The 27,620-nt window shown below is 35.2% G+C and overlaps 2 protein-coding genes, 1 long non-coding RNA gene and 27 other non-coding genes across 33 annotated transcripts in view; 2 read left to right on the top strand and 28 right to left on the bottom strand.

Moving 5' to 3' along the window:
• cd40 (CD40 molecule, TNF receptor superfamily member 5) overlaps nt 1-10,744 on the top strand; it is a 94,182-nt gene extending 83,438 nt beyond the window's left edge. Inside the window, exons 8-10 of one of the 2 annotated variants that reach the window (XM_062051916.1) lie at nt 9,766-9,785; nt 9,879-9,977; nt 10,026-10,744. In XM_062051916.1, coding sequence (XP_061907900.1) covers nt 9,766-9,785; nt 9,879-9,977; nt 10,026-10,187 — 281 coding nt within the window. In that variant the 3' untranslated portion in view covers nt 10,188-10,744. Of the gene's footprint in view, nt 1-9,765; nt 9,786-9,878 lie in introns of both variants that reach the window. The other variant, XM_062051915.1, reaches the window with a different exon arrangement.
• trnam-cau (transfer RNA methionine (anticodon CAU)) lies at nt 193-265 on the bottom strand. The gene has a single exon. It is a non-coding gene; the product is annotated as a tRNA-Met (tRNA).
• On the bottom strand, nt 593-664 carry trnah-gug (transfer RNA histidin (anticodon GUG)). Its single transcript has one exon. It is a non-coding gene; the product is annotated as a tRNA-His (tRNA).
• trnam-cau (transfer RNA methionine (anticodon CAU)) lies at nt 1,011-1,083 on the bottom strand. The gene has a single exon. It is a non-coding gene; the product is annotated as a tRNA-Met (tRNA).
• On the bottom strand, nt 1,411-1,482 carry trnah-gug (transfer RNA histidin (anticodon GUG)). Its single transcript has one exon. It is a non-coding gene; the product is annotated as a tRNA-His (tRNA).
• Nucleotides 1,553-1,625, bottom strand: trnar-acg (transfer RNA arginine (anticodon ACG)). The gene has a single exon. It is a non-coding gene; the product is annotated as a tRNA-Arg (tRNA).
• trnah-gug (transfer RNA histidin (anticodon GUG)) lies at nt 1,791-1,862 on the bottom strand. Its single transcript has one exon. It is a non-coding gene; the product is annotated as a tRNA-His (tRNA).
• Nucleotides 1,933-2,005, bottom strand: trnar-acg (transfer RNA arginine (anticodon ACG)). Its single transcript has one exon. It is a non-coding gene; the product is annotated as a tRNA-Arg (tRNA).
• On the bottom strand, nt 2,657-2,728 carry trnah-gug (transfer RNA histidin (anticodon GUG)). Its single transcript has one exon. It is a non-coding gene; the product is annotated as a tRNA-His (tRNA).
• On the bottom strand, nt 2,799-2,871 carry trnar-acg (transfer RNA arginine (anticodon ACG)). Its single transcript has one exon. It is a non-coding gene; the product is annotated as a tRNA-Arg (tRNA).
• trnam-cau (transfer RNA methionine (anticodon CAU)) lies at nt 3,125-3,197 on the bottom strand. The gene has a single exon. It is a non-coding gene; the product is annotated as a tRNA-Met (tRNA).
• Nucleotides 3,929-4,001, bottom strand: trnam-cau (transfer RNA methionine (anticodon CAU)). Its single transcript has one exon. It is a non-coding gene; the product is annotated as a tRNA-Met (tRNA).
• On the bottom strand, nt 4,328-4,399 carry trnah-gug (transfer RNA histidin (anticodon GUG)). The gene has a single exon. It is a non-coding gene; the product is annotated as a tRNA-His (tRNA).
• Nucleotides 4,746-4,818, bottom strand: trnam-cau (transfer RNA methionine (anticodon CAU)). The gene has a single exon. It is a non-coding gene; the product is annotated as a tRNA-Met (tRNA).
• Nucleotides 5,145-5,216, bottom strand: trnah-gug (transfer RNA histidin (anticodon GUG)). The gene has a single exon. It is a non-coding gene; the product is annotated as a tRNA-His (tRNA).
• Nucleotides 5,287-5,359, bottom strand: trnar-acg (transfer RNA arginine (anticodon ACG)). Its single transcript has one exon. It is a non-coding gene; the product is annotated as a tRNA-Arg (tRNA).
• On the bottom strand, nt 5,613-5,685 carry trnam-cau (transfer RNA methionine (anticodon CAU)). The gene has a single exon. It is a non-coding gene; the product is annotated as a tRNA-Met (tRNA).
• trnah-gug (transfer RNA histidin (anticodon GUG)) lies at nt 6,013-6,084 on the bottom strand. Its single transcript has one exon. It is a non-coding gene; the product is annotated as a tRNA-His (tRNA).
• On the bottom strand, nt 6,155-6,227 carry trnar-acg (transfer RNA arginine (anticodon ACG)). Its single transcript has one exon. It is a non-coding gene; the product is annotated as a tRNA-Arg (tRNA).
• trnam-cau (transfer RNA methionine (anticodon CAU)) lies at nt 6,480-6,552 on the bottom strand. The gene has a single exon. It is a non-coding gene; the product is annotated as a tRNA-Met (tRNA).
• On the bottom strand, nt 6,880-6,951 carry trnah-gug (transfer RNA histidin (anticodon GUG)). Its single transcript has one exon. It is a non-coding gene; the product is annotated as a tRNA-His (tRNA).
• trnam-cau (transfer RNA methionine (anticodon CAU)) lies at nt 7,348-7,420 on the bottom strand. The gene has a single exon. It is a non-coding gene; the product is annotated as a tRNA-Met (tRNA).
• On the bottom strand, nt 7,748-7,819 carry trnah-gug (transfer RNA histidin (anticodon GUG)). The gene has a single exon. It is a non-coding gene; the product is annotated as a tRNA-His (tRNA).
• On the bottom strand, nt 8,165-8,237 carry trnam-cau (transfer RNA methionine (anticodon CAU)). Its single transcript has one exon. It is a non-coding gene; the product is annotated as a tRNA-Met (tRNA).
• Nucleotides 8,565-8,636, bottom strand: trnah-gug (transfer RNA histidin (anticodon GUG)). The gene has a single exon. It is a non-coding gene; the product is annotated as a tRNA-His (tRNA).
• Nucleotides 8,707-8,779, bottom strand: trnar-acg (transfer RNA arginine (anticodon ACG)). Its single transcript has one exon. It is a non-coding gene; the product is annotated as a tRNA-Arg (tRNA).
• Nucleotides 9,030-9,102, bottom strand: trnam-cau (transfer RNA methionine (anticodon CAU)). Its single transcript has one exon. It is a non-coding gene; the product is annotated as a tRNA-Met (tRNA).
• Nucleotides 9,424-9,495, bottom strand: trnah-gug (transfer RNA histidin (anticodon GUG)). Its single transcript has one exon. It is a non-coding gene; the product is annotated as a tRNA-His (tRNA).
• Nucleotides 10,745-11,767: 1,023 nt separating the features above from the next.
• LOC133653374 (uncharacterized) lies at nt 11,768-19,013 on the top strand. Its single transcript, XR_009826716.1, has 3 exons — nt 11,768-12,345; nt 14,451-14,814; nt 17,938-19,013. It is a non-coding gene; the product is annotated as an uncharacterized LOC133653374 (long non-coding RNA).
• irx7 (iroquois homeobox 7) lies at nt 17,804-26,594 on the bottom strand. 3 transcript variants are annotated; one of them, XM_062052564.1, is made up of 3 exons: nt 26,341-26,594; nt 20,456-20,676; nt 17,804-18,598 (listed from the first exon to the last, which is right to left on the bottom strand). In XM_062052564.1, the coding sequence occupies exons 1-3, from the start codon at nt 26,474-26,476 to the stop codon at nt 17,954-17,956; spliced, it is 1,002 nt and encodes a 333-aa protein (XP_061908548.1). In that variant the 5' UTR covers nt 26,477-26,594; the 3' UTR covers nt 17,804-17,953. The 3 variants fall into 3 exon arrangements, with proteins under 3 accessions (XP_061908548.1, XP_061908550.1, XP_061908549.1); XM_062052566.1 differs by lacking the exon at nt 26,341-26,594 and adding an exon at nt 22,880-23,462; XM_062052565.1 differs by lacking the exon at nt 26,341-26,594 and having other exon boundaries at nt 20,456-21,045.
• Nucleotides 26,595-27,620: the final 1,026 nt, after the last annotated feature.

A 27,620-nucleotide genomic window follows, 5' to 3' on the forward strand; every position in this document is an offset into this window, starting at 1 on the left:
GGGTTAAACACTGACAATGCAGTGACCATGAAGGAACTCAAACTCACTGAAAAGAAACATGACTGCCCCGTGTGAGGATCGAGCTAATGGCACTAGGGATTTTGAATAGTAGGCAAAATTCCCCCAAAAATGACAAATCGTCTTTGAACAGTGACAATGAAGGGATTCCAACCCGCTAAAACAAGTAGCATATGCCCCGTGTGAGGATTGATCTCACGACCTTCAGATTATGAGACTGACGCGCTACCTACTGCGCTAACGAGGCAACGACTATCTTCTTTGTACTAACAACCTAATTCCAACACCTATACGATCACAGGCGTCAACCTTTTTTTTTTCAGCAAGTTTACCTCCAACACCTCTGGTTTCAGGTTAAATTGCCAAAGCCTCCCGGGCTTGCCAGGAGTAGAGGCTAGAATTTTCTGAGTCACTGTCAGATACTTGGTGCCATGCGCCACTTGCATTTTGAACAACAAATCGGGAGCACGAGGCTGTACTGTAGCTTTTCTTTGTTTTTCCACTTAACAAGATGAAGTCAAAAAACAAATATTTTTAGATAACACACAAAAAGACCCACTGCAAGAAACTTGGTTGTTGTGACCCGGATTCGAACCGGGGTTCCTGCGGCCACAACGCAGAGTACTAACCACTATACGATCACAGCTGTTGACCGTTTTTGCTTCTGCCGAGCTAGCCACGAGTCGAACCTAGAATCTTCTGATCCGTAGTCAGACGCTTTATCCATTGCGCCACTAGCCCTTAGTTGTGCCATTCTGGAGAATAACGCTGGAACGTAGATTGTTGACTCTGGAAAAAGGGGTTGAACACTGACAATGCAGTGACCATGAAGGAACTCAAACTCACTGAAAAGAAACATGACTGCCTTGTGTGAGGATCGAGCTAATGGCACTAGGGATTTTGAATAGTAGGCAAAATTCCCCCCAAATATGACAAATCCTCTTTGAACAGTGACAATGAAGGGATTCCAACCCGCTAAAACAAGTAGCATATGCCCCGTGCGAGGATTGAACTCACGACCTTCAGATTATGAGACTGACGCGCTACCTACTGCGCTAACGAGGCAACGACTATCTGCTTTGTACTAACAACTTAGTACCAACACCTATACGATCACAGGCGTCAACTATTTTTTTTTTCAGCAAGTTTACCTCCAACACCTCTGGTTTCAGGTTAAACTGCAAAGCCTCCCGGGCTTGCCAGGAGTAGAGGCTAGAATTTTCTGAGTCATTGTCAGATACTTGGTGCCATGCGCCACTTGCAATTTGAACAACAAATCGGGAGCACGAGGCTGTACTGTAGCTTTTCTTTGTTATTCCACCTAACAACATGATGTCAAAAAGGAAATATTTGTAGATAACACACAAAAAGACCCACTGCAAGAAACTTGGTTGCTGTGACCCGGATTCGAACCGGGGTTCCTGCGACCACAACGCAGAGTACTAACCACTATACGATCACAGCTGTTGACCGTTTTTGCTTCAGCAAATTAACCTACAGAAATTTGACTTCGGGTTAGAGTACAAAAGTTTGCCGAACTAGCCAGGAGTCGAACCTAAAATCTTCTGATCCGTAGTCAGACGCGTTATCCATTGCGCCACTAGCCCTTGGTTGCACCATACTGGAGAATAACGCTGGACACGTAGATTGTTGACTCTGGCAAAAGGGGTTAAACACTGACAATGCAGTGACCATGAAGGAACTCAAACTCACTGTCAAAAAGGAAATATTTGTAGATAACACACAAAAAGACCCACTGCAAGAAACTTGGTTGCTGTGACCCGGATTCGAACCGGGGTTCCTGCGGCCACAACGCAGAGTACTAACCACTATACGATCACAGCTGTTGACCGTTTTTGCTTCAGCAAATTAACCTACAGAAATTTGACTTCGGGTTAGAGTACAAAAGCTTGCCGAGCTAGCCAGGAGTCGAACCTAGACTCTTCTGATCCGTAGTCAGACGCGTTATCCATTGCGCCACTAGCCCTTGGTTGCACAATTCTGGAGAATAACGCTGGACACGTAGATTGTTGACTCTGGCAAGAGGGGTTAAACACTGACAATGCAGTGACCATGAAGGAACTCAAACTCACTGAAAAGAAACATGACTGCCCCGTGTGAGGATCGAGCTAATGGCATTAGGGATTTTGAATAGTAGGCAAAATTCCCCCCAAAAATGACAAATCCTCTTTGAACAGTGACAATGAAGGGATTCCAACCCGCTAAAACAAGTAGCATATGCCCCGTGTGAGGATTGAACTCACGACCTTCAAATTAAGAGACTGACGCGCTACCTACTGCGCTAACGAGGCAAAGACTATCTTCTTTGTACTAACAACCTAATTCCAACACCTATACGATCACAGGCGTCAACTATTTTTTTTTCAGCAAGTTTACCTCCAACACCTCTGGTTTTAGGTTAAACTGCAAAGCCTCCCGGGCTTGCCAGGAGTAGAGGCTAGAATTTTCTGAGTCATTGTCAGATACTTGGTGCCATGCGCCACTTGCAATTTGAACAACAAATCGGGAGCACGAGGCTGTACTGTAGCTTTTCTTTATTATTCCACCTAACAACATGATGTCAAAAAGGAAATATTTGTAGATAACACACAAAAAGACCCACTGCAAGAAACTTGGTTGCTGTGACCCGGATTCGAACCGGGGTTCCTGCGGCCACAACGCAGAGTACTATCCACTATACGATCACAGCTGTTGACCGTTTTTGCTTCAGCAAATTAACCTACGGTAATTTGACTTCGGGTTAGAGTACAAAAGTTTGCCGAACTAGCCAGGAGTCGAACCTAGAATCTTCTGATCCGTAGTCAGACGCGTTATCCATTGCGCCACTAGCCCTTTGTTGTGCCATTCTGGAGAATAACACTGGACACGTAGATTGTTGACTCTGGTAAAAGGGGTTAAACACTGACAATGCAGTGACCATGAAGGAACTCAAACTCACTGAAAAGAAACATGACTGCCCCGTGTGAGGATCGAGCTAATGGGCACTAGGGATTTTGAATAGTAGGCAAAATTCCCCCCAAAAATGACAAATCCTCTTTGAACAGTGACAATGAAGGGATTCCAACCCGCTAAAACAAGTAGCATATGCCCCGTGTGAGGCTGGAACTCACGACCTTCAGATTATGAGACTGACGCGCTACCTACTGCGCTAACAAGGCAACGAATAGCATTTTAGTACTAACAACTTAGTACCAACAACTATACGATCACAGGCGTCAACCTTTTTTTTTCAGCAAGTTTACCTCCAACACCTCTGGTTTCAGGTTAAATTGCCAAAGCCAGGAGTAGAGGCTAGAATTTTCTGAGTCATTGTCAGATACTTGGTGCCATGCACCACTTTCCATTTGAACAACAAATCGGGAGCACGAGGCTGTACTGTAGCTTTTCTTTGTTATTCCACCTAACAACATGATGTCAAAAAGGAAATATTTGTAGATAACACACAAAAAGACCCACTGCAAGAAACTTGGTTGCTGTGACCCGGATTGGAACCGGGGTTCCTGCGGCCACAACGCAGAGTACTAACCACTATACGATCACAGCTGTTGACCGTTTTTGCTTCTGCCGAGCTAGCCAGGAGTCGAACCTAGAATCTTCTGATCCGTAGTCAGACGCTTTATCCATTGCGCCACTAGCCCTTAGTTGTGCCATTCTGGAGAATAACGCTGGAACGTAGATTGTTGACTCTGGCAAAAGGGGTTAAACACTGACAATGCAGTGACCATGAAGGAACTCAAACTCACTGAAAAGAAACATGACTGCCCCGTGTGAGGATGGAGTTAATGGCACTAGGGATTTTGAATAGTAGGCAAAATTCCACCCAAATATGACAAATCCTCTTTGAGCAGTGACAATGAATGGATTCCAACCCGCTAAAACAAGTAGCATATGCCCCGTGTGAGGATTGAACTCACGGCCTTCAGATTATGAGACCGACGTGCTACCTACTGCGCTAACGAGGCAACGACTAGCTGCTTTGTACTAACAACTTAGTACCAACACCTATACGATCACAGGCGTCAACTATTTTTTTTTCAGCAAGTTTACCTCCAACACCTCTGGTTTCAGGTTAAACTGCAAAGCCTCCCGGGCTTGCCAGGAGTAGAGGCTAGAATTTTCTGAGTCATTGTCAGATACTTGGTGCCATGCGCCACTTGCAATTTGAACAACAAATCGGGAGCACGAGGCTGTACTGTAGCTTTTTTTTGTTATTCCACCTAACAACATGATGTCAAAAAGGAAATATTTTTAGATAACAAACAAAAAGACCCACTGCAAGAAACTTGGTTGCTGTGACCCGGATTCGAACCGGGGTTCCTGCGGCCACAACGCAGAGTACTAACCACTATACGATCACAGCTGTTGACCGTTTTTGCTTCTGCCGAGCTAGCCACGAGTCGAACCTAGAATCTTCTGATTCGTAGTCAGACGCTTTATCCATTGCGCCACTAGCCCTTAGTTGTGCCATTCTGGAGAATAACGCTGGAACGTAGATTGTTGACTCTGGCAAAAGGGGTTAAACACTGACAATGCAGTGACCATGAAGGAACTCAAACTCACTGAAAAGAAACATGACTGCCCCGTGTGAGGATCAAACTAATGGCACTAGGGATTTTGAATAGTAGGCAAAATTCCCCCCAAATATGACAAATCCTCTTTGAACAGTGACAATGAAGGGATTCCAACCCGCTAAAACAAGTAGCATATGCCCCGTGTGAGGATTGAACTCACGACCTTCAGATTATGAGACTGACGCGCTACCTACTGCGCTAACGAGGCAACGACTATCTTCTTTGTACTAACAACCTAGTTCCAACACCTATACGACCACAGGCGTCAACCATTTTTTTTCAGCAAGTTTACCTCCAACACCACTGGTTTCAGGTTAAATTGCCAAAGCCTCCCGGGCTTGCCAGGAGTAGAGGCTAGAATTTTCTGATTCATTGTCAGATACTTGGTGCCATGTGCCACTTGCAATTTGAACAATAAATCGGGAGCATGAGGCTGTACTGTAGCTTTTCTTTATTATTCCACTTAACAAGATGAAGTCAAAAAACAAATTTTTTTAGATAACACACAAAAAGACCCACTGCAAGAAACTTGGTTGCTGTGACCCGGATTCGAACCGGGGTTCCTGCGGCCACAACGCAGAGTACTAACCACTATACGATCACAGCTGTTGACCGTTTTTGCTTCAGCAAAATAACCTACAGAAATTTGACTTCGGGTTACAGTACAAAAGTTTGCCGAACTAGCCAGGAGTCGAACCTAGAATCTTCTGATCCGTAGTCAGACGCGTTATCCATTGCGCCACTAGCCCTTGGTTGCACCATACTGGAGAATAACGCTGGACACGTAGATTGTTGACTCTGGTAAAAGGGGTTAAACACTGACAATGCAGTGACCATGAAGGAACTCAAACTCACTGAAAAGAAAAATGACTGCCCCGTGTGAGGATCGAGCTAATGGGCACTAGGGATTTTGAATAGTAGGCAAAATTCCCCCCAAAAATGACAAATCCTCTTTGAACAGTGACAATGAAGGGATTACAACCCGCTAAAACAAGTAGCATATGCCCCGTGTGAGGATTGAACTCACGACCTTCAGATTATGAGACTGACGCGCTACCTACCGCGCTAACGAGGCAACGACTATCTTCTTTGTACTAACAACCTAATTCCAACACCTATACGATCACAGGCGTCAACTATTTTTTTTTTCAGCAAGTTTACCTCCAACACCTCTGGTTTTAGGTTAAACTGCAAAGCCTCCCGGGCTTGCCAGGAGTAGAGGCTAGAATTTTCTGAGTCATTGTCAGATACTTGGTGCCATGCGCCACTTGCAATTTGAACAACAAATCGGGAGCACGAGGCTGTACTGTAGCTTTTCTTTGTTATTCCACTTAACAAGATGAAGTCAAAAAACAAATATTTTTAGATAACACACAAAAAGACCCACTGCAAGAAACTTGGTTGCTGTGACCCGGATTCGAACCGGGGTTCCTGCGGCCACAACGCAGAGTACTAACCACTATACGATCACAGCTGTTGACCGTTTTTGCTTCAGCAAATTAACCTACGGAAATTTGACTTCGGGTTAGAGTACAAAAGTTTGCCGAGCTAGCCAGGAGTCGAACCTAGAATCTTCTGATCCGTAGTCAGACGCGTTATCCATTGCGCCACTAGCCCTTGGTTGTGCCATTCTGGAGAATAACGCTGGACACGTAGATTGTTGACTCTGGTAAAAGGGGTTAAACACTGACAATGCTGTGACCATGAAGGAACTCAAACTCACTGAAAAGAAACATGACTGCCCCGTGTGAGGATCGAGCTAATGGCACTAGGGATTTTGAATAGTAGGCAAAATTCTCCCCAAATATGACAAATCCTCTTTGAACAGTGACAATGAAGGGATTCCAACCCGCTAAAACAAGTAACATATGCCCCGTGTGAGGATTGAACTCACGACCTTCAGATTATGAGACTGACGCGCTACCTACTGCGCTAACGAGGCAACGACTATCTGCTTTGTACTAACAACTTAGTACCAACACCTATACGATCACAGGCGTCAACTATTTTTTTTTCAGCAAGTTTACCTCCAACACCTCTGGTTTCAGGTTAAATTGCCAAAGCCTCCCGGGCTTGCCAGGAGTAGAGGCTAGAATTTTCTGAGTCATTGTCAGATACTTGGTGCCATGCGCCACTTGCAATTTGAACAACAAATCGGGAGCACGAGGCTGTACTGTAGCTTTTCTTTGTTATTCCACCTAACAACATGATGTCAAAAAGGAAATATTTGTAGATAATACACAAAAAGACCCACTGCAAGAAACTTGGTTGCTGTGACCCGGATTCGAACCGGGGTTCCTGCGGCCACAACGCAGAGTACTAACCACTATACGATCACAGCTGTTGACCGTTTTTGCTTCAGCAAATTAACCTACAGAAATTTGACTTCAGGTTAGAGTACAAAAGTTTGCCGAGCTAGCCAGGAGGCGAACCTAGAATCTTCTGATCCGTAGTCAGACGCATTATCCATTGCGCCACTAGCCCTTGGTTGTGCCATTCTGGAGAATAACGTTGGACACGTAGATTGTTCACTCTGGTAAAAGGGGTTAAACATTGACAATGCAGTGACCATGAAGGAACTCAAACTCACTGAAAAGAAAAATGACTGCCCCGTGTGAGGATCGAGCTAATGGGCACCAGGGATTTTGAATAGTAGGCAAAATTCCCCCCAAAAATGACAAATCCTCTTTGAACAGTGACAATGAAGGGATTCCAACCCGCTAAAACAAGTAGCATATGCCCCGTGTGAGGATTGAACTCACGACCTTCAGATTATGAGACTGACGCGCTACCTACTGCGCTAACGAGGCAACGACTATCTTCTTTGTACTAACAACCTAATTCCAACACCTATACGATCACAGGCGTCAACCATTTTTTTTTCAGCAAGTTTACCTCCAACACCTCTGGTTTCAGGTTAAATTGCCAAAGCCTCCCGGGCTTGCCAGGAGTAGAGGCTAGAATTATCTGAGTCCTTGTCAGATACTTGGTGCCATGCGCCACTTGCAATTTGAACAACAAATCGGGAGCACGAGGCTGTACTGTAGCTTTTCTTTGTTATTCCACCTAACAACATGATGTCAAAAAGGAAATATTTTTAGATAACAAACAAAAAGACCCACTGCAAGAAACTTGGTTGCTGTGACCCGGATTCGAACCGGGGTTCCTGCGGCCACAACGCAGAGTACTAACCACTATACGATCACAGCTGTTGACCGTTTTTGCTTCTGCCGAGCTAGCCACGAGTCGAACCTAGAATCTTCTGATCCGTAGTCAGACGCTTTATCCATTGCGCCACTAGCCCTTAGTTGTGCCATTCTGGAGAATAACCCTGGAACGTAGATTGTTGACTCTGGCAAAAGGGGTTAAACACTGACAATGCAGTGACCATGAAGGAACTCAAACTCACTGAAAAGAAACATGACTGCCCCGTGTGAGGATCGAGCTAATGGCACTAGGGATTTTGAATAGTAGGCAAAATTCCCCCAAAAATGACAAATCCTCTTTGAACAGTGACAATGAAGGGATTCCAACCCGCTAAAACAAGTAGCATATGGCCCGTGTGAGGATTGATCTCACGACCTTCAGATTATGAGACTGACGCGCTACCTACTGCGCTAACGAGGCAACGACTATCTTCTTTGTACTAACAACCTAATTCCAACACCTATACGATCACAGGCGTCAACCTTTTTTTTTTCAGCAAGTTTACCTCCAACACCTCTGGTTTCAGGTTAAATTGCCAAAGCCTCCCGGGCTTGCCAGGAGTAGAGGCTAGAATTTTCTGAGTCACTGTCAGATACTTGGTGCCATGCGCCACTTGCAATTTGAACAACAAATCGGGAGCACGAGGCTGTACTGTAGCTTTTCTTTGTTATTCCACCTAACAACATGATGTCAAAAAGGAAATATTTGTAGATAACACACAAAAAGACCCACTGCAAGAAACTTGGTTGCTGTGACCCGGATTCGAACCGGGGTTCCTGCGGCCACAACGCAGAGTACTAACCACTATACGATCACAGCTGTTGACCGTCTTTGCTTCAGCAAATTAACCTACGGAACTTTAACTTCGGGTTAGAGTACAAAAGTTTGCCGAGCTAGCCAGGAGTCTAACCTAGAATCTTCTGATCCGTAGTCAGACGCGTTATCCATTGCGCCACTAGCCCTTAGTTGTACCATTCTGGAGAATAACGCTGGACACGTAGATTGTTGACTCTGGCAAAAGGGGTTAAACACTGACAATGCAATGACCATGAAGGAACTCAAACTCACTGAAAAGAAACATGACTGCCGTGTGAGGATCGAGCTAATGGCACTAGGGATTTTGAATAGTAGGCAAAATTCCCCCCAAAAATGACAAATCCTCTTTGAACAGTGACAATGAAGGGATTCCAACCCGCTAAAACAATTAACATATGCCTCGTGTGAGGATTGAACTCACGACCTTCAGATTATGAGACTGACGCGCTACCTACTACGCTAACGACGTAATGACTGTTGTTTTAGTACTAACGACTTAGTACCAACACCTATACGATCACAGGTGTCAACCATTTTTTTCTACAGCAAGTTTGCCTCCGACACCTCTGGTTTCAGGTTAAATTGCCAAAGGGCTTGCCAGGAGTAGAGGCTAGAATTTTCTGATCGTTAGTCAGATACTTTGTCCCATGCGCCACTTGCAATTTGAACAACAAATCGGGAGCACGAGGCTGTACTGTAGCTTTTCTTTGTTATTCCACTTAACAACATGATGTCAAAAAGAAAATATTTGTAGATAACACACAAAAAGACCCACTGCAAGAAACTTGGTTGCTGTGACCCGGATTCGAACCGGGGTTCCTGCGGCCACAACGCAGAGTACTAACCACTATACGATCACAGCTGTTGACTGGACTTGCTGTAGCAAATTAACCTACGGAACTTTGACTTCGGGTTAGAGTACAAAAGTTTGCCGAGCTAGCCAGGAGTCGAACATAGGATCTTCTGATCCGTAGTCAGACGCCCTTGGTTACACCATTGGTTTCTGTGACCCGGATTCGAATCGGGGTTCCTGCAGCCACAACGCAGTGTACTAACCACTATACGATCACAGCTGTTGACCATTTTCTCTACAAACACACAATTAAAGGTGTTCATGTTTTTGTGTTTTCAGGTAAAGAACAACAGAAAAAGGTAAATGATTTCCTCTCCACAAGAATTAATTTGGTCCGTCTATAAGTTGTTATCTGCATTTGTGTGTGTGTGTGTGTGTGTGTGTGTGCACAGGTGGACCTCAGTGAAGTGTGTGTGCAAAACCCGCTCATAGAAGAAAACTCTGCGAGTGAGGCGCCAGGCGTGGAAGTGGTCCTACCAGGACGCCCGTTGGTCGTAACGCAGCCCTCGCCGGAGGACGCCACCCCAGGAGTTTCCGAGGTCGTAGCGCAGCCCTCGCCGGAGGACGCCGCCCCAGGAGTTCCCGAGGAGATCAAGGACGATCCGAGAGATCTACTCCTCACAGTTAACGGAAACTACGTGATGCAGGAGAACGGGAAAGCCGAAGTCCTCTCCTGCCAGGAATCCCAAAGCGGGACTTAGATGAGCGAAATGGTGTGACGCCGATGAATTGAAGGCAATTTTTGTCGTCTGAGTTGAGTTAAAGTACCCATGATTGTCACACACACACTAGGTGTGGCGATATTATTCTCTGGGAGGTGAGGGGAGCAGTGAGCAGCAGCGGTGGCCGCGCCTGGGAATAATTTTTGGTGATTTAACTCCCAATTCCAACCCTTATGCTGAGTGCCAAGCAGGGAGGTAATGGCTCCCATTTGTATAGTCTTTGGTTGATGTGAGAAAGTGAATGCTAATGCTAACACTAACTTGCTTGTTTACTCGTATTTACCAACAGTGTACATGTACATTATTCTATTCTACTTGTAAAAAGTAAGTTTTGGTTGTTAAAATACTTGACTACGTGTTATATATATAGAAAAAGTTTGACTTGAAGGAAAATGTACACCCTTAGAAGGTTATTATTTACAATCCTGGTCAAAAGTTTACATGCACTTGTAAAGAACATAATGTCATGGCTGTTTTGAGTTTCCAATAATTTCTACAACTCTTATTTTTTGTGATAGAGTGATTGGAGCACATACTTGTTGGGCACAAAAAAACATTCATTTGGTTCTTTTATGAATTTATTATGTGTCTACTGAAATTGTGAGCAAATGTGCTGGGTCAAAAGTATACATACAGCAATGTTAATATTTGCTTACATGTCCCTTGGCAAGTTTCACTGCAATAAGGCACTTTTGGTAGCCATCCACAAGCTTCTGCTTGAATTTTTGACCACTCCTCTTGACAAAATGTTGTGCAATTCAGCTAAATGATAAATGTGTTGGTTTTCTGACTTGGACTTGTTTCTTCAGCATTGTCCACACGGGGGGAAGGCCATTCTAAAACCTTAATTCTAGCCTGATTTAGCCATTCCTTTACCACTTTTGACGTGTGTTTGGGGTCATTGTCCTGTTGGAACACCCAACCGCGCCCAAGACCCAACCTCCGGGCTGATGATTTTAGCTTGTCCTGAAGAATTTGGAGGTAATCCTCCTTTTTCATTGTCCCATTTAAAGCACCAGTTCCATTGGCAGCAAAACAGGCCCAGAGCATAATACTACCACCACCATGCTTGACGGTAGGGATGGTGTTCCTGGGATTAAAGGCCTCACCTTTTCTCCTCCAAACATATTGCTGGGTATTGTGGCCAAACAGCTCCATTTTTGTTCCATCTGACATCACATGGACAAAGATAAGACCCTCTGTGGTCAAACTTAAACATGTGGACAATGCTGAAGAAACAAGTCCATGTAAGAAAACCAACACATTTATCTGAACTGCACCAATGTTGTCAAGAGGAGTGGTCAAAAATTCAAGCAGAAGCGTGTGGATGGCTACCAAAAGCGCCTTATTGCAGTGAAACTTGCCAAGGGACATGTAAGCAAATATTAACATTGCTGTATGTATACTTTTGACCCAGCACATTTGCTCACATTTTCAGTAGACCCATAATAAATTCATAAAAGAAGCAAACTTCATGAATGTTTTTCGTGACCAACAAGTATGTGCTCCAATCACTCCATCACAAAAAAAAAATAAGAGTTGTAGAAATTATTGGAAACTCAAGACAGCCATGACATTATGTTCTTTACAACTTTTGACCACGACTGTATATTATATATTCATTGGCCAACGTTTTTGACCTTATTAAGAAAACATATTGTATATAATTTATGTATTTACAAGATAAATACTAGTATTTAAAATGTATTACTTGAAATACCAAGTTTATTTAGCATGACGTTGCTGACCAATAAAATAAAAAGCATAATATTTTGTCCTGTTTCATTTTCCCTAAGACGGACTGCTGCAGTTACCGTCCATGGCCACAAGATGGCGGCAGATGTTCGTGCGACAACAGACAAGACGCTTGTGTTGTCCTGAAGTCAATCGTTAATATTATTTACATAATTACTTGATAATACTTTTCTACTAGTGACTGCAATGCTTTAATTTGGAGCTAAAGTTGTTTTTATTTATTGTATGCTATAATCGGTGAACAGCAGTTAGGCGATGTCACTTCCGCTAAATTACTTCCTGTTGGTTGACTTCCGGTATTCGTTCGAAAGCAAGTACATGTTGCGGTCTTCTGTAGTCATTTATGTTGCTATCCTACACAAAGCAGCGAGGAAGCAATGCCGTAAGTTGTCTTTAACATGTTAACAACATGTCAGACACGTTAAAAAAAAAAGTGTAATAGTGCCGATATGTTGAATAGAATTGTCGAATAGTATATATGATAGTATATATCTGTATCATGAATCAATTTAAGTGGACCCCGACTTAAACAAGTTGAAAAACGTATTCGGGTGTTACCATTTAGTGGTCAATTGTACGGAATATGTACTTCACTGTGCAACCTACTAATAAAAAAAAGTCTCAAAGAATTAGATACAATGTCTTCAAGTCATTCAGGCAGATGGGAGTCTCCCTCTGCTGGACATTTTGGGACATTACAGTTACATTTTGTATGTCGTAGTAGACATTAGACAAATATTTACAGAGGCAATAAGTGTTTGTGTCTCTTTGCTATTTTCAGTTTTTCCCCATCTTGTCTATGAAGGAATGTCAAAAGTAAATGGTCAAGCATTACAACGACGTTCTCTACACTAACTCCGGTTTGGCTTGGTGTTGAGTTGGCATTTCTATGTGTCTCGCGAGAACACTAAAGTAGACATGATTGGAAACTCAAGACAGCCATGACATTATGTTCTTAACAAGTGTATGTAAACTTTTGACCACGACCGTATATTGTATATTCATTGGCCAACGTTATTAACCTTATTGTGTACAGCTCTGGTAATGGGTACATTCGCACCCACCTGCACAAATGTACTTCAAAATGTAACAATCAAAATAAATGTGACTTTTTTGTTTTGTTTACTAGGGCATGCATTTATAATATGCATTAGTTTGACCGTTTAAAATCAACGATAATAAAAAGGAGATGCTTGGAAATAGCATAAAAATGCCCCGAAAACTTGGAAAAACGCGATTCATAGCATTACTTTTTGGTGTAACCATCATGAGCGTTCTGTTCAGGTATATTTCTTTTATATTATGATAAATCGTCATATTTATGTATTACTACATTTAAATAGGTATTGATCAATCTTTAAGCTGTGTGTATTTGATTTCAGTTTGCTTTTGACATCTTATTAGGGACCGAGTCCCTTTGGGACAGAGGACCCTATTGTATTTCTAGCGTTTTATTATTATACCGCCGCCTCTTTGAGCTGTAATTTGACCCCCTTAACATGCTTCAAAACTCACCAAATTGGACACACACATCAGGACTGGCAAAAATTGCGATCTACCTCTAACTCCCAGTAGGAATGTCATAGAGACATGAAACAAAAACCTCTATGTAGGTCTCACTTAGACCTAGATCTCATACACTGACAACCCCCAGCAAAAATTAACAGGAAGTTTGCAATTCCCCCTTCAAAACAAAAGTTGAGTAAAAACAGTCACCTTTTTTCAAACATTATCTCCTCTGGGCGCGTTTGTCGTGTCGGCTTCAAATTAGCACAGGAGAGAGATTGAGCCCTTCTGATTAAAGTTGATGAAAGAGTTTTAAATACTGCTCCGGTTTGGATTTTATGAGCCCTCCAAGTCGGTCCCGTCCATCGCTGCTTGCAGCTTTAATTTAGAATTGTAGTTGAAACTTTTACAACCTTGTGTTGCGCTCATGATGGCGTAACCAAACTAGATTTCATTTAATGATCTTATTTTGAATATTTATTCCCTTTTTTACATTTAGTATATTTAAATAATCATTTATAAACATTGAATACATTTCAAATATCAATAAAATGCAATTGCCTTCATCTTATAGGGTAATGTTTAGTTACACCAAGTCATGAGCGTAACACTAAGCTTCATCACTTTGACTTGTAATATCTCTAATTCTGGTGGTGTTTTATGTTTTTTTCTTTTTGGAACATGTACTATACATATAATACAATAATAATAATAATAATAATAACTGGGATTTATATAGCGCTTTTCTAAGTACCCAAAGTCGCTTTACATGTTAAAATAAAGTCCCATATAAAATTATGTTTCTAGCAATACTTCCATTAGTGGAGCTGTACACTATTAAGAAAACATATTTTATATAATGTATGATAAATAAATAGTATTTCACATATATTACTTGAAATACTGAGTTTATTTACCATGACGTTGCTGACCAATAAAATAAAAAGCATCATTTTTTGTCTTGTTTTTATTTTCCCTAAGACGGACTGCTGCAGTTACCGTCCATGGCCACAAGATGGCGGCAGAAGTTAGCGCGACAACAGCAGGACGAGACGCTATTTGGACACATGTTCGATTCCCAGAACTGTCACGACTTTAAATGAAGAAAATGATGTGAGTTTTAACATTTTTGCCTTTTGAAAAAAAAAGCAGGCTGTTTTTAAAGACACAAATGTGGACTAAAGTATCAGAAACACATCTTTTGACAAACTGCCTGTGGGAACTTGTGACGTCACAGCTCGCTAATGTTGGACAAGTTCTAGTTCTTGTCTGAAAAGAACCGAACGCTTTGCGGTCCCGATCGATTGAAGTGATCGATCAGGAGCAGCGTGTGTGCCTTTGAAAGGTCAGTAATCAGGTTGAAGTGTTTCTGTATTCGTCACTTTGTTGACGCTCGTCCTCATTAGCATTGAGCTAATCGTGCATTAGCATGAGGCTAATCCTCGTTAGCATGAAGAAAATGTAACTTCGAAGTTGTCTTTGTTGTCTTTAATCAACAAACGAAACATTTCTGAGCCTGCTGGGAAAAGGAAAACATCAAACTGAATTCTTAGGACGGAAAAGAAAAAGTCCTAATCTTCTAAAGCTCATTTTTGGATGACATCATTTTATACTCACGTTTACAAACATTTTATTTAATTTCAATTAATTGTACTGCGTTGTTTTATATATATATATATATATATATATATATATATATATATATATATATATATATATATATATATATATATATATATATATATATATATATATATATATATATATAGTCTTTATTTATTTTCATACTAAAAATACAAATATTTCCTTTACATATTTTTAAGGATTAAAAACAATAATAATACAATATCTCTTTGTACTGTTGTTTTAATTTATCACTGGTATTTAATGACATAATTACATTTGAATTAATTTCCTGTGTGCTGGCACAAATAAAAATGCACTTGATACATGTAATCTACATTTATGATATACATCAAATTATTTTAATATCTTATATTATTTTAAATATTATTTGGGGTAAAACTGTATATAATGTAATTAAAAAATGAAGTACAGTTAAAAATGCAAATATTTCCATTATAAAGTCCCATTTTTAGGTATATTTTTAAATTTTTTATTTTTTTTTTACATACAATAATTATTTGTATTATCTTAATTTTGTTAGTGTCAACTTAAAAACAGTTTTATTCTTTTTAGGTATATTTTAAAGGATTTTTTTTTGTAAACTATAATTATTTGTAATATGCCAAATTTATTATGTCAACTTTAAAATCATTTAATTCTACTACTTTTAAATTATAATTAATTTATTTTTTAAGTAAAAATGCAATTACCAGCTTTGTAAAAGTAGAATATTTTTCTTAAATACAATCATTATTTGTATTATTATTTAAATGTTCTTACAATTGATTATGGTAAATGTATATTTTTATGAGAAACTGTTATTTAATGATATAATTTAAATCTTTAAATACATTTTTAAAAAATGCAATTATTATATTTGGAAAGCAGGATGTTGCTGTACCAATTATTTTATTTTATGATATAATTTAAAAGTTTGAATACAGTAAAAAAAAATGAAATTATTATATTTGGAAAGCAAGATGTTGTACCAATTATGTTATTTTATTATATAATTTAAATGTTTAAATACAGTAAGAAAAAAAAGGCAGTTATTTTATTTGGAAAGCAGGATGTTGTACCAATTGTTATTTTATGAGATAATTTAAATGTTTAAACACTATAAAAAAAATAAATTAAATTATTATATGTGGAAAGCAGGATTTTGCTGTTCCAATTATGCTATTTTGTAATGTAATTTAAATGTTTAAATACAGTTTTTTTAAAAATGCAATTATATTTGGAAAGCAGGATATTGTACCAATTATGTTATTTTATTATATAATTTAAATGTTTAAATACAGTAAAAAAAAAAAAAATGCAATTATATTTGGAAAGCAGGATGTTGTACCAATTATGTTATTCCATTTTATAATTTAATGTTTAAATACAATGAAAAACATTGTATTATATTTGGAAAGCATGATGTTGTACCAATTGTTATTTTATAATGTCAGTTAAATGTTTAAATACAGTAAAAAGTGCAGTTATATGTGGAAAGCAGGATGTTGCTGTACCAATTATGTTATTATGTGATATAATTTAAATGTTTAAATCCAGTAAAAAAAATAAATGCAATTATTATATTTGGAAAGCAGGATGTTGTACCAATTATGTTATTTTTAATTATATAATGTAATGTTTACATACAGTAAAAAATGCTATTATATTTGGAAAGCAGGATGTTGTACCAATTATGTTGTTTTATTATATAATTTAAATGTTTAAATACAGTAAGAAAAACAATGAAATTATTTTATTTGGAAAGCAGGATGTTGTACCAATTGTTATTTTTTTATGATATAATTTAAATGGTTAAACACTGTAAAAAAGATAAAATTATTATATGTGGAAAGCAGGATGTTGCTGTTCCAATTAAGTTCATTTTATAATGTAATTTAAATGTTTAAATACAGTAAAAAGTGCAGTTATTATATTTGGAAAGGAGGATGTTGCTCTACCAATTATGTTATTTTATGATATAATTTAAATGTTTAAATACAGTAAAAAAAAAAAATGCAATTATTCTATTTGGAAAGCAAGTTGTTGTACCAATTATGTTGTTTAATTATATAATTTAATGTTTAAATACAGTAAAAAAATGCTCGTATATTTGAAAAGCAGGATGTTGTACCAATTATGTTATTTTATTATATAATTTAAATGTTTAAATACAGTATTAAAAAAAATTCAATTATTTTATTTGGAAAGCAGGATGTTGCTGTACCAATTATGTTATTTTATGATATAATTTAAATGTTTAAATACAGTAAAAAAAAAATTAAAAAAGCAATTATTCTATTTGGAAAGCAAGTTGTTGTACCAATTATGTTATTTAATTATATAATTTAATGTTTAAATACAGTAAAAAAAAATATATATATATTAGGAAAGCAGGATGTTGTACCAATTATGTTATTTAACTGTATAATTAAATGTTTAAATACAGTAAAAAGTGCAATTATATTTGGAAAGCAGGATGTTGTACCAATTATGTTATTTAACTGTATAATTAAATGTTTAAAAAGAGTAAAAAGTGCAATTATTATATTTGGAAAGCAGGATGTTGTTCTACCAATTATGTTATTTAACTGTATAATTAAATGTTTAAATACAGTAAAAAATGCAATTATTATATTTGGAAAGCGGGACGTTGTATAATAAAATAGGTTAACCGGGGGTTTAGGCACAAATACCCCAAATAATTCACATTTTTTGTTTTGAATGAAATTTTATTGAAGTAAAACTATTTGTTGGAGAGAAGGAAAGATAATTTACATGTTTATAAAAAATAATTTCTTTACATAAAACATCTTTGGTGTATTAAAGTGCGTCAATGCTTTAGTCCACAAGGGCTTTGCTCAGTGGCTCTGGGCGTAGCAGGCGGGGACCACCAGGGCGCCCCTGGACGCCCACTCCGCCCACATCCTGCCGGCGGTCTGATACGTGCGCTCCGTCTTCGCCGACTCTGACGTGGCGGTCTCGGCCAGGGACCAGATTTTGGGTTTGGGCGTGTCTTTGCCGTCCGGAGAAGAGTCCACAGGCGGAGGCTGCGTGGTGGCCTCCGAGGTCTTCTCCTGGGCTCCTTCTGCAGGATGCTCCTCATCCTCACTTCTCTTCAGAGGCTCCTCCTCCTCGTCCTCATCGCTCTCCTGCTCCTCGTCCTCCTCGTCAGACTTGGACCTGGAGGAGGCCCAGCTGACCCGGTTCTCCTTCTTGAGGCGGCGGCGAGCGTTGGCGAACCAGGTGGAGACCTGCGTCAGGCTCATCTTGGTGATGATGGCCAGCATGACCTTCTCACCTTTGGTGGGGTAAGGGTTCTTCAGGTGCTCGCTGAGCCACGCCTTCAGCGCCCCCGTGCTCTCGCGGGTGGCCACCTTGGCGCTGCCGCGTCCGGGCTCCTCGGCCGTGCCGGGCCGGTAGGGCGAGAAGAAGGGACCCCCGCGCGCCAAAAGAGCGTGGTGGTAGGGGGAGGCGGCCGTGGTCTTCAGGTCAAAGCTGTTGCCCTGCAAACCAGAAAGAAACGTCAGCATTTCAAAGAAATGTAATCTAAATAATTTTTTGGTCGTCAACTACTTACTCGTTCTTACATATATACTGTATGTCTTTTTATGTTTTTCTTATTTTTTCCCAGATTTTATCTTATTTTATTATTGATGTGCTAATTTTATTTTGTATTGAATTAACTACATATTATATTATTTTATTTGTACTTTATTGAAGTATATATTTTAATGTTATGTAATATTTTATATTTATAAATTTAACTGATATTTTCTACACTTTTTATTTTATTATATGCTGTATATTTGTACTTTTAATTTAATAGTATTCTCTACTTATTTTTATTCTATTTAATTAGTTTGTATATATTAAAATTTTATGTAACAATGTTTTATATTTATAAATTTAACTGATATTTTCTACACTTTTTATTTTATTATATACTGTATATTTGTACTTTTAATTTAATATGATTCCATATTTATTTTTACTCTAATTAGTTTTACAGTTTTTTATTGGATTATATACATTCTAAAAATGTTCTATGAAACTTATACTTGCTTTAAATTATTTTAATAATTTACCTGTTATTTTGTACATGTTCAACTTTTAAATTGTATTATATATATACATTTTTTATGAATTTTAAATTGTTTTCGTTCACTAATTTTTAGGTTTTTTTATATTTAGTTTTTCTAATAAGATATTTAATATGTATTATTAGTTTAACTGATATATTCTAACTTTTAAAATGTGTACACATATACAAGCATATATATATTCATATACATAAATACACATATATATACATATATACATACACACACACATGTATGTATATATATATATATGTGTGTATTTATATATATGTATATATATACATATATATAAATACACATATATATATATACATGTATATATATGTGTATTTATATATATGTATATAAATACATATATATAAATACACATATATATATATACACACATGTATATATATATATATATATGTGTGTGTATTTATATATATATGTATATTCACACATATATATATACATATATACACATATATATATATATATATATATATATATATATATATATATATATATACACATACATACATATATATGTATGTATATGTATAAAAAAAACTAATATATTTTCATTGCTTTCCAATTGAAAAAAATACAATATGGAGCAACGCCTTTGCACAAAAAGTTGTGAGTTTTCAGATAAAAAATTAAAACAAAAACAAAAAGAGTTGTAAATAAAGGCAACCAATAGATTTTTAAATGCTAATTATTATCATGATGTAAATATGTCATTATTTGAACAGTATAAGCTGATTTTACAAGATTTATATATTTATATAGAAACTACTTTACCATTCCGCTGTAAAATAAAGTTGTCAGTTTATGTTTGGCTAACACTGCAACACACACATTCAGGTTGAGTAATTTTTGTTTTGTTTTTAAACCAAGTGGATTATTTCAAGTATTGGCTTAATTTATGCTCATCATTATTATTTTTGGCTTGCACATCTCTTCTGATCTTTACGGTAGTTGCCCTCCCAAAACGGTTTATTTTATGTTTAGTGTGAAACGCTGACATAAAAAAAAATATTTAAAAATAAAAAATATTTTGTTTAGTTTGCAAACCACATGCGCACACAATTGCACGACATAAGTCAAATAAAATGTAAAAATATTTTTCGTTCGGTTTTGTCAAATATAAGTGGACGAGTTGTGTCACGTGGGATATATTCGTTACCGTAAAAATGAGAATAGCAGCGCAAGTAAAGAGTCGTCGAGATGAATAAAAGTAGTAAAAGTGAGTTATTTAAGTGTGTGAAAACCCACCAAGTGTGCGAGGTGTCTGTGGTGGTGGTGGTGGTGTTGTTGTGCCGCCAAGGGGATGAAGTTGTATCCGTGTAGTCCGGAGTAAGTGACGGGCACAGCGGCCGCCAGGGTTGCCAGATGCTGCTGCTGGACCCCCAGCACCGGCAGCTGGTAGCCCAGACCCGGCACGCTACGGTCCAGGAAGAAGGCTCCGAAGTCGGCTGGTGAGGCTGGCATCGTCCCTGGTAGTATGAATAATAATGATAATAATAGCAGTGAGGAGGTTTTAAAGTGTGGTTTAGAAAGTGCATCAGCAGCTTTTATACAACAGCTGCCAGCGGGGGGCGGGGCTTAAGGAGATGCTAAAGGAGGGCGGGAGGGGGTGATGTTGATTGACAGGTGGGTAAAAAAAAAAAATTCAGCTTTGACAAAATCCCATCAAAGCTCTCCTGTTCTTTTAAGATCACATTTGCATTTATGTCAACTTTTATCCGCTTTCTTTCCCTTTCATTCATAGTTTTAATTTGTTACTTATCGTTTAGTTGAATATCTAATTGTAATTTAAGTACACATGAGTTTGAATGATACTTCATTTGAAGTGTTTGGTTTTTTTAAATCAGATTTTATGACCTAACAAGATAACTTTTTCAACTTGACTAAATGTTATTACAACAGACTAAAATAATGTTAAAATATTAAGTGGTTACCACAAAGCGACTGCTAGCTAGATTATAATATATTCATCATATTTGTGACATTTATCAGATTAAATAGAAAAAGTCGGGTTTTTTTATTTATTTAAATATACAAAAAACTACAGGTAAGCTATATTTCATTTTAAGTATTTTTAATTTAAAAAATATATATATTTAAAAAAATTATTATATATACAAATATATATAGAAATACACATTCATATACATATATGTTAATATATTTGTATTCTATATATATTTTTATTTGTGAGTCAGTTAAAAGTACACGTGAACGATATTGTTTTGTTTTATGACTAGAAGAAAACATTTATTTTAACATTTAACTAATAGTTGTAATTTGTTACTCATCGTTTAATTGGATATTATATCTAATTGTAATTTAAGTACACGTGAGTTTGAATAATACTTCATTTGAAGTGTTTGGGGGTTTTTTTAAATCACATTTTATGACCTAAAAGAGAACATTTTCAACTTGACTAAATGATTATATTCGAATTATGTTTTTACAACAGACTAAAATATTGTTTAAATATTAAGTGCTAGCTATATTATAATATATACATTATATTTGTGAAATTTATCAGATTAAATAGAAACATTTGTTTTCTAAATTTAAATATAGAAAAAACTAAACGTAAGTTCTATTTCATTTTAAGTATTTTAATACATAATTTTCTATATATAATAGAAAATGATATCATATATATAAATACAAATTCTTATACATACATCAATATGTATTAATATATATTATATATATTTTGTTTTTAATTTGTGAGTCAGTTAAAAGTACACATGAAAAATATTGTTTTATTTGTTTTGTTTTATGACTACAATAGAATATTTAGTTTAACATTTAACTAATAGTTTTAATTTGTTACCCATTGTTTAATTTAATATTATATCTAATTTTAATTTAAGTATACACGAGTTTGAATAATAATTCGTTTTTAGTGTCTTGTTTTTTAATTACTGTATTTTTTTTAAATCAGATTTTATGACCTTAAAGAGAACATTTTCAACTTGACTATATTCGAATTATATTTTTACAACAGACTGTTAAAATATTAAGTGGTTACCGCAAAGCGACTACTAGCTATATTATAATATATTCATCACGTGTGTGACATTTATCAGATTAAATAGGAAAAGTAGTTTTTTTTTATTTAAATTTAGAAAAAACTACAGGTAAGTTATTATTCATTTAAAGTATTTTTAATACATATTTTTCTATATTTATAAAAATCACATAATATATATAAATACAAATTCATGTACATATATCAATATATATTTATATGATATATATATATATTTATTTTTTAAAAATTTGTGAGTCAGTTAAAAGTACACATGAAAAATATTTGTATTTTTTGACTAGAATAGAACATTTATTTGAACTTTTAACTAATTTGTACATTTTTAACACTTGAAAACGTTTTTTCTTCCAACTTGACAGTTTTAGAAGTAATGAAATGCTCAAGAGAATCATTGCTAACAACTTTTCGTGCCCACAACAAATTTAAAAAAGTAATATTCGATTACTTTTTTGAAGACGAGTTTATTGAAGATGAAATACTTTTTTGTCTTTGTTTCAAAGATGTGGTTTGTGTCTAATGAGGATTTTAGTCAGACACAAAAGTTGACAACAAGCTGCCAATCGCATCTCTGCATGTCATTAATTATGCAAGCGACAACTTGACCATTTGTCTTGAACGCAACCACTCACCTGCTCAGGTGATCTGCATCCTCCTCCTCACATGCAGTAAGAAAACAACAAAGTCATTTTTCTATGCTCTGCTATTGTTGTCCTAATGAAAGCAGTTGTTGACTAATGTATGATAATTGGCAGATAACAGATGCTAATGTGTGTGTGTGTGTGTGTGTGCGCGTGCATGTGCGTGTGTGTGTGTGTGTGTGTGTTCAAAGGGATCTTTTAGTGAAACAAACATTTAATCCCATCACACACACGTGTGTATTCAATAAAAGAATTACATGCCACCGTTTAAGAAAAAAGACCAATTTGTATTTTTTGCTGAATTGTTTGACCTAAAATAAGAGCAACAAAGTTTAGGATAACTTCATTTTCTTAGGTTGAACAAGATACTCCAATGGGTTCAACAACAAAAAAACACAAAAAAAAATACTCTTAGGTTTAGCAAGATACTCTAAAGTTGAACAAAATTATACTCTTAATTATTCTTTGGTTAACAAGATACTTTTAGGTTGAAAAAGATTATACTTCAAAATACTCAAATTATACTAAGGTTGATCCAGATACTTAAAGTTGAACAAAAACATACTAAAAAATATTTTTTAGGTTGAAGAAAATAGTTGAAGGTCGATACTTAGTTGAATAAAGAAATACTCAACTTTTTTTAGGTTGAAAAAAATGTAATATTTTATACTCAAAAATGTTAATACTCTTAGTTTGAACACAAATATACTCCAAATATTTTTAGGCTCAAAAATAGCTTGAACAAAAATATACTTAAATTATTCTTAGGTTGAACAAGATACTTTTAGGTTGAACAAAAAAACAATACTTAAGGTTGAACAAAACTATACTCAAAATATTCTTAGGTTGAACAAAAATATTCTCAAAATAATCTTAGGTTAACAAAAATATTCTCAAAAATATTCTTAGGTTGAAAAAAAAATTCTCAAAATATTCTTAAATTGAACAAAACTATATTCACAATATTCTTAGGTTGAACAAAAAATATTCTCAAAATATTAGGTTGAACAAAAATATTCTCAAAATATTCTCAAAATATTCTTTGGTTGAACAAAAATATTCTCAAAATATTCTTAGGTTGAACAAAAAGATACTAAAAATATTCTTATGTTGAACAAAAAATATTCTCAAAATATCCTTAGGTTGAACAAAAATATTCTCAAAATATTCTTAGGTTGAACAAAATATTCTCAAAATATTCTTAGGTTGAACAAAAATATTCTCAAAATATTCTTATGTTGAACAAAATATTCTCAAAATATTCTTAGGTTGAACAAAATATTCTCAAAATATTCTTAGGTTGAACAAAAATATTCTCAAAATATTCTTACGTTGAACAAAAAATATTCTCAAAATATTCTTAGGTTGAACAAACATACTAAGGTTGAACAAAACTATACTCTAAATATTCTTAGGTTGAACAAAAAATATTCTCAAAATATTCTTAGGTTGAACAAAAATATTCTCAAAATATTCTTTGGTTGAACAAAATATTCTCAAAATATTCTTAGGTTGAACAAAAATATTCTCAAAATATTCTTAGGTATTCTCAAAATATTCTTAGGTTGAACAAAAATATTCTCAAAATATTCTTACGTTGAACAAAAAATATTCTTAAAATATTCTTAGGTTGAACAAAAATATACTTAGGTTGAACAAAAATAGTCTCAAAATAATCTTAGGTTGAACAAGATACTTTTAGGGCGAGACTAGGCTGAACAAAATACAATACTTAAGGTTGAAAAAAACTACTCAAACTATTCTTAGATTGAACAAAATTATTCTCAAAATATTCTTAGGTTGAACAAAAATATTTTCAAAATATTCTTAGGTTGAACAAAATATTCTCAAAATATTCTTAGGTTGAACAAAAATATTAAAATATTCTTACGTTGAACAAAAAATATTTTCAAAAATATACTTAGGTTGAACAAAAATATTCTCAAAATAATCTTAGGTTGAACAAGATACTTTTAGGTTGAGACTAGGCTGAACAAAATACAATACTTAAGGTTGAAAAAAACTACTCAAACTATTCTTAGATTGAACAAAATTATTCTCAAAATATTCTTAGGTTGAACAAAAATATTCTCAAAATATTCTCAAAATATTCTTAAGGTTAAACAAAAATATTCTCAAAATATTCTTAGGTTGAACAAAAATAATCTCAAAATATTCTGAGGTTCAACTAAATATTCTCAAAATATTCTTATGTTGAACAAAAAATATTCTCAAAATATTCTTAGGTTGAACAAAAATATTCTCAAAATATTCTTAGGTTGAACAAAAAATATTTTCAAAATATTAGGTTCAACAAAACTATACTCTAAATATTCTTAGGTTGAACAAAAAATATTCTCAAAATATTCTTAGGTTGAACAAAAATATTCTCAAAATATTCTTAGGTTGAACTAAATATTCTCAAAATATTCTTAAGTTGAACAAAAAATATTCTCAAAATATTCCTTAAAGTGTCCAAAAATTACTCAAAATATTCCTTTGTTGAACAAAAAATATTATCAAAATATTCTTAGGTTGAACAAAAAATATTATCAAAATATTCTTAAATTAACCAAAAATTACTCAAAATATTCCTTAGTTAAACAAAAAATATTCTGAAAATATTCTTAGGTTGAACAAAAAATATTCTCAAAATATTAGGTTGAACAAAACTATACTATAAATATTCTTAGGTTGAACAAAAAATATTCTCAAAATATTCTTAGGTTGAACAAAAATATTCTCATAATAATCTTAGATTGAACAAAAATATTCTCAAAAAATTCTCTTATATTTTTAAAATATTCTTAGGTTGAACTAAATATTCTCAAAATATTCGTAGGTTGAACAAAAAATATTCTCAAAATATTCTTAAATTGACCATAAATTACTCAAAATATTCCTTAGTTGAACAAAAAATATTCTTAAAATATTCTTAGGTTGAACAAAACTATACTCTAAATATTCTTAGGTTGAACAAAAAAATATTCTCAAAATATTTTTTGGTTGAACAAAATATTCTCAAAATATTCTTAGGTTGAACAAAAATATTCTCAAAATATTCTTAGGTTAAACAAAATATTCTAAAAAAAAAATCAAAAAAAATCAGCATACAGTTCCTACATAAAACATGACACAATGTCAGTGCAAAATGGCGGCGTGTTGTTGTGTGTTGCTACGGCAACACCACATTCTACAGAGAGTCTCTTTTTTTTTTTTTTAAATCCGGCCTCCAACCTTGCTGCGGGCTCATGACAGGCTGAGGGCGGCCGCCATTGTACTTTTCATTCCTCCGGGGGCCACAATGCAGACGCTGAGCGACAGGCCGGCTTTGCGCTGTTTGCGGTTAGGATGTCGCTCGTTTACACGGGAGGGGGGGTGTGGGGGTCAGAGGGGGGGGAAGTGACCAAATGGAATCTGGATTGTTCTTCCAGCCTGATGTGATAACTTACAAGATAACACTGGGGATTGCAGCAACATGTTATCTGCCACGGGAAGAGCGAGCACAGACTGGAGCGAGCATGAAGAAACACAACAAACGACAACTAAATATCCACACTGCCAAGTAAAGCTTATTATGTCTGTCATTATGTAACACACAACAATAATAATAAAAAATGTAATCAACTTTCACCTTTTTAGCTCCTCAATATAACATTAGCCTATTCAAATTACAAAAATAAAAAGGAAAACAACCCAAACATTATTAATTGTAGGCATTGTAAAAAATAGCTTGATAAAAATTAATTAAAAAGTAAAGTCAAATCAAAGCAACGCTTCATTAAAAACAGTTCAAATTATTTCAACTTTTAATGTTTGACTAAATAAATTTTTACAAATATATACTTTTTTTTTTTAATACGTTAAAATACTTTCTCTATTTTAAAAGACTGTACAGTACTTAAAATGTTAACATTCAACAGGTTACACAATAATTGTTGAAAACCAAACAAAAAAAGGGCCCATGAAAGGTAGTTAAGAAGACAAAATATTTACTTCATATTGATTGTTATTTATAAGAAAACAAGATTTAAAAGTAAAAAAAAAAAAAATGTTAATGTCAACCGGGTCTAGATAGTATTTTTTAAACCCAAAAAGTCATTTTATCATTGGATTTTTGTTGCACAAACAAAACATTGTATAGTCAAAAAAAACATTTTTTTAATTTAAAAATGTCTTGTTTTTTTTTTTAAATTCTTACTTTGATTTCAAAAATCTTATTATTATTATTCTTTTAAAAATTTTCAGTGACTGACAGATAAAGTCAAAATGGTAAAAGTTAAGCAAGGAAAAAATTTACTTTTTTTCACATTTTATTTTGTAGGTGTAACCAAAATAAAAACATAGCTGTTGAATTAGTTAACTAATGTTTGCATTTAACAAACAAATATATACATTTGTAGATTTTTTTTAAACGTTAAATTTATTTCTCTATTTTAAAAGACTGTACAGCACTTTAAATGTTAACATTCAACAGGTTACACAATAATTGTTGAAAACAAAACAAAAAAAGTGCCCATGAAAGGTAGTCAAGAAGACAAAATATTTACTTCATATTTATTGTTATTTTTTATAAAACAAGATTTAAAAGTTTAAAAAAAAAATTTTTTATGTCAACCGGGTCTACGGAGTAATTTTTAAACCCAAAAAGTCATTTTATCTTTGGATTTTTGTTGCCCAAAAAAAACATTGTATAGTAAAAACAAAATGTATTTTTTTATTTTAAAATGTC

This window comes from Entelurus aequoreus, linkage group LG07, assembly GCF_033978785.1.
Source record: "Entelurus aequoreus isolate RoL-2023_Sb linkage group LG07, RoL_Eaeq_v1.1, whole genome shotgun sequence".
Lineage (NCBI taxonomy): Eukaryota > Metazoa > Chordata > Actinopteri > Syngnathiformes > Syngnathidae > Entelurus > Entelurus aequoreus.

Excerpts from the sequence above, each read along its gene's own strand:
- irx7 (XM_062052564.1), bottom strand. The coding sequence starts at position 26,476 with ATGACAGACATAATAAGCTTTACTTGGCAGTGTGGATATTTAGTTGTC. Across the intron at positions 20,677-26,340 it reads GCAATCCCCAGTGTTATCTT|GGACGATGCCAGCCTCACCA; the intron begins GTAAGTTATCAC and ends TCATACTACCAG. Across the intron at positions 18,599-20,455 it reads ACAGACACCTCGCACACTTG|GGCAACAGCTTTGACCTGAA; the intron begins GTGGGTTTTCAC and ends TCTGGTTTGCAG.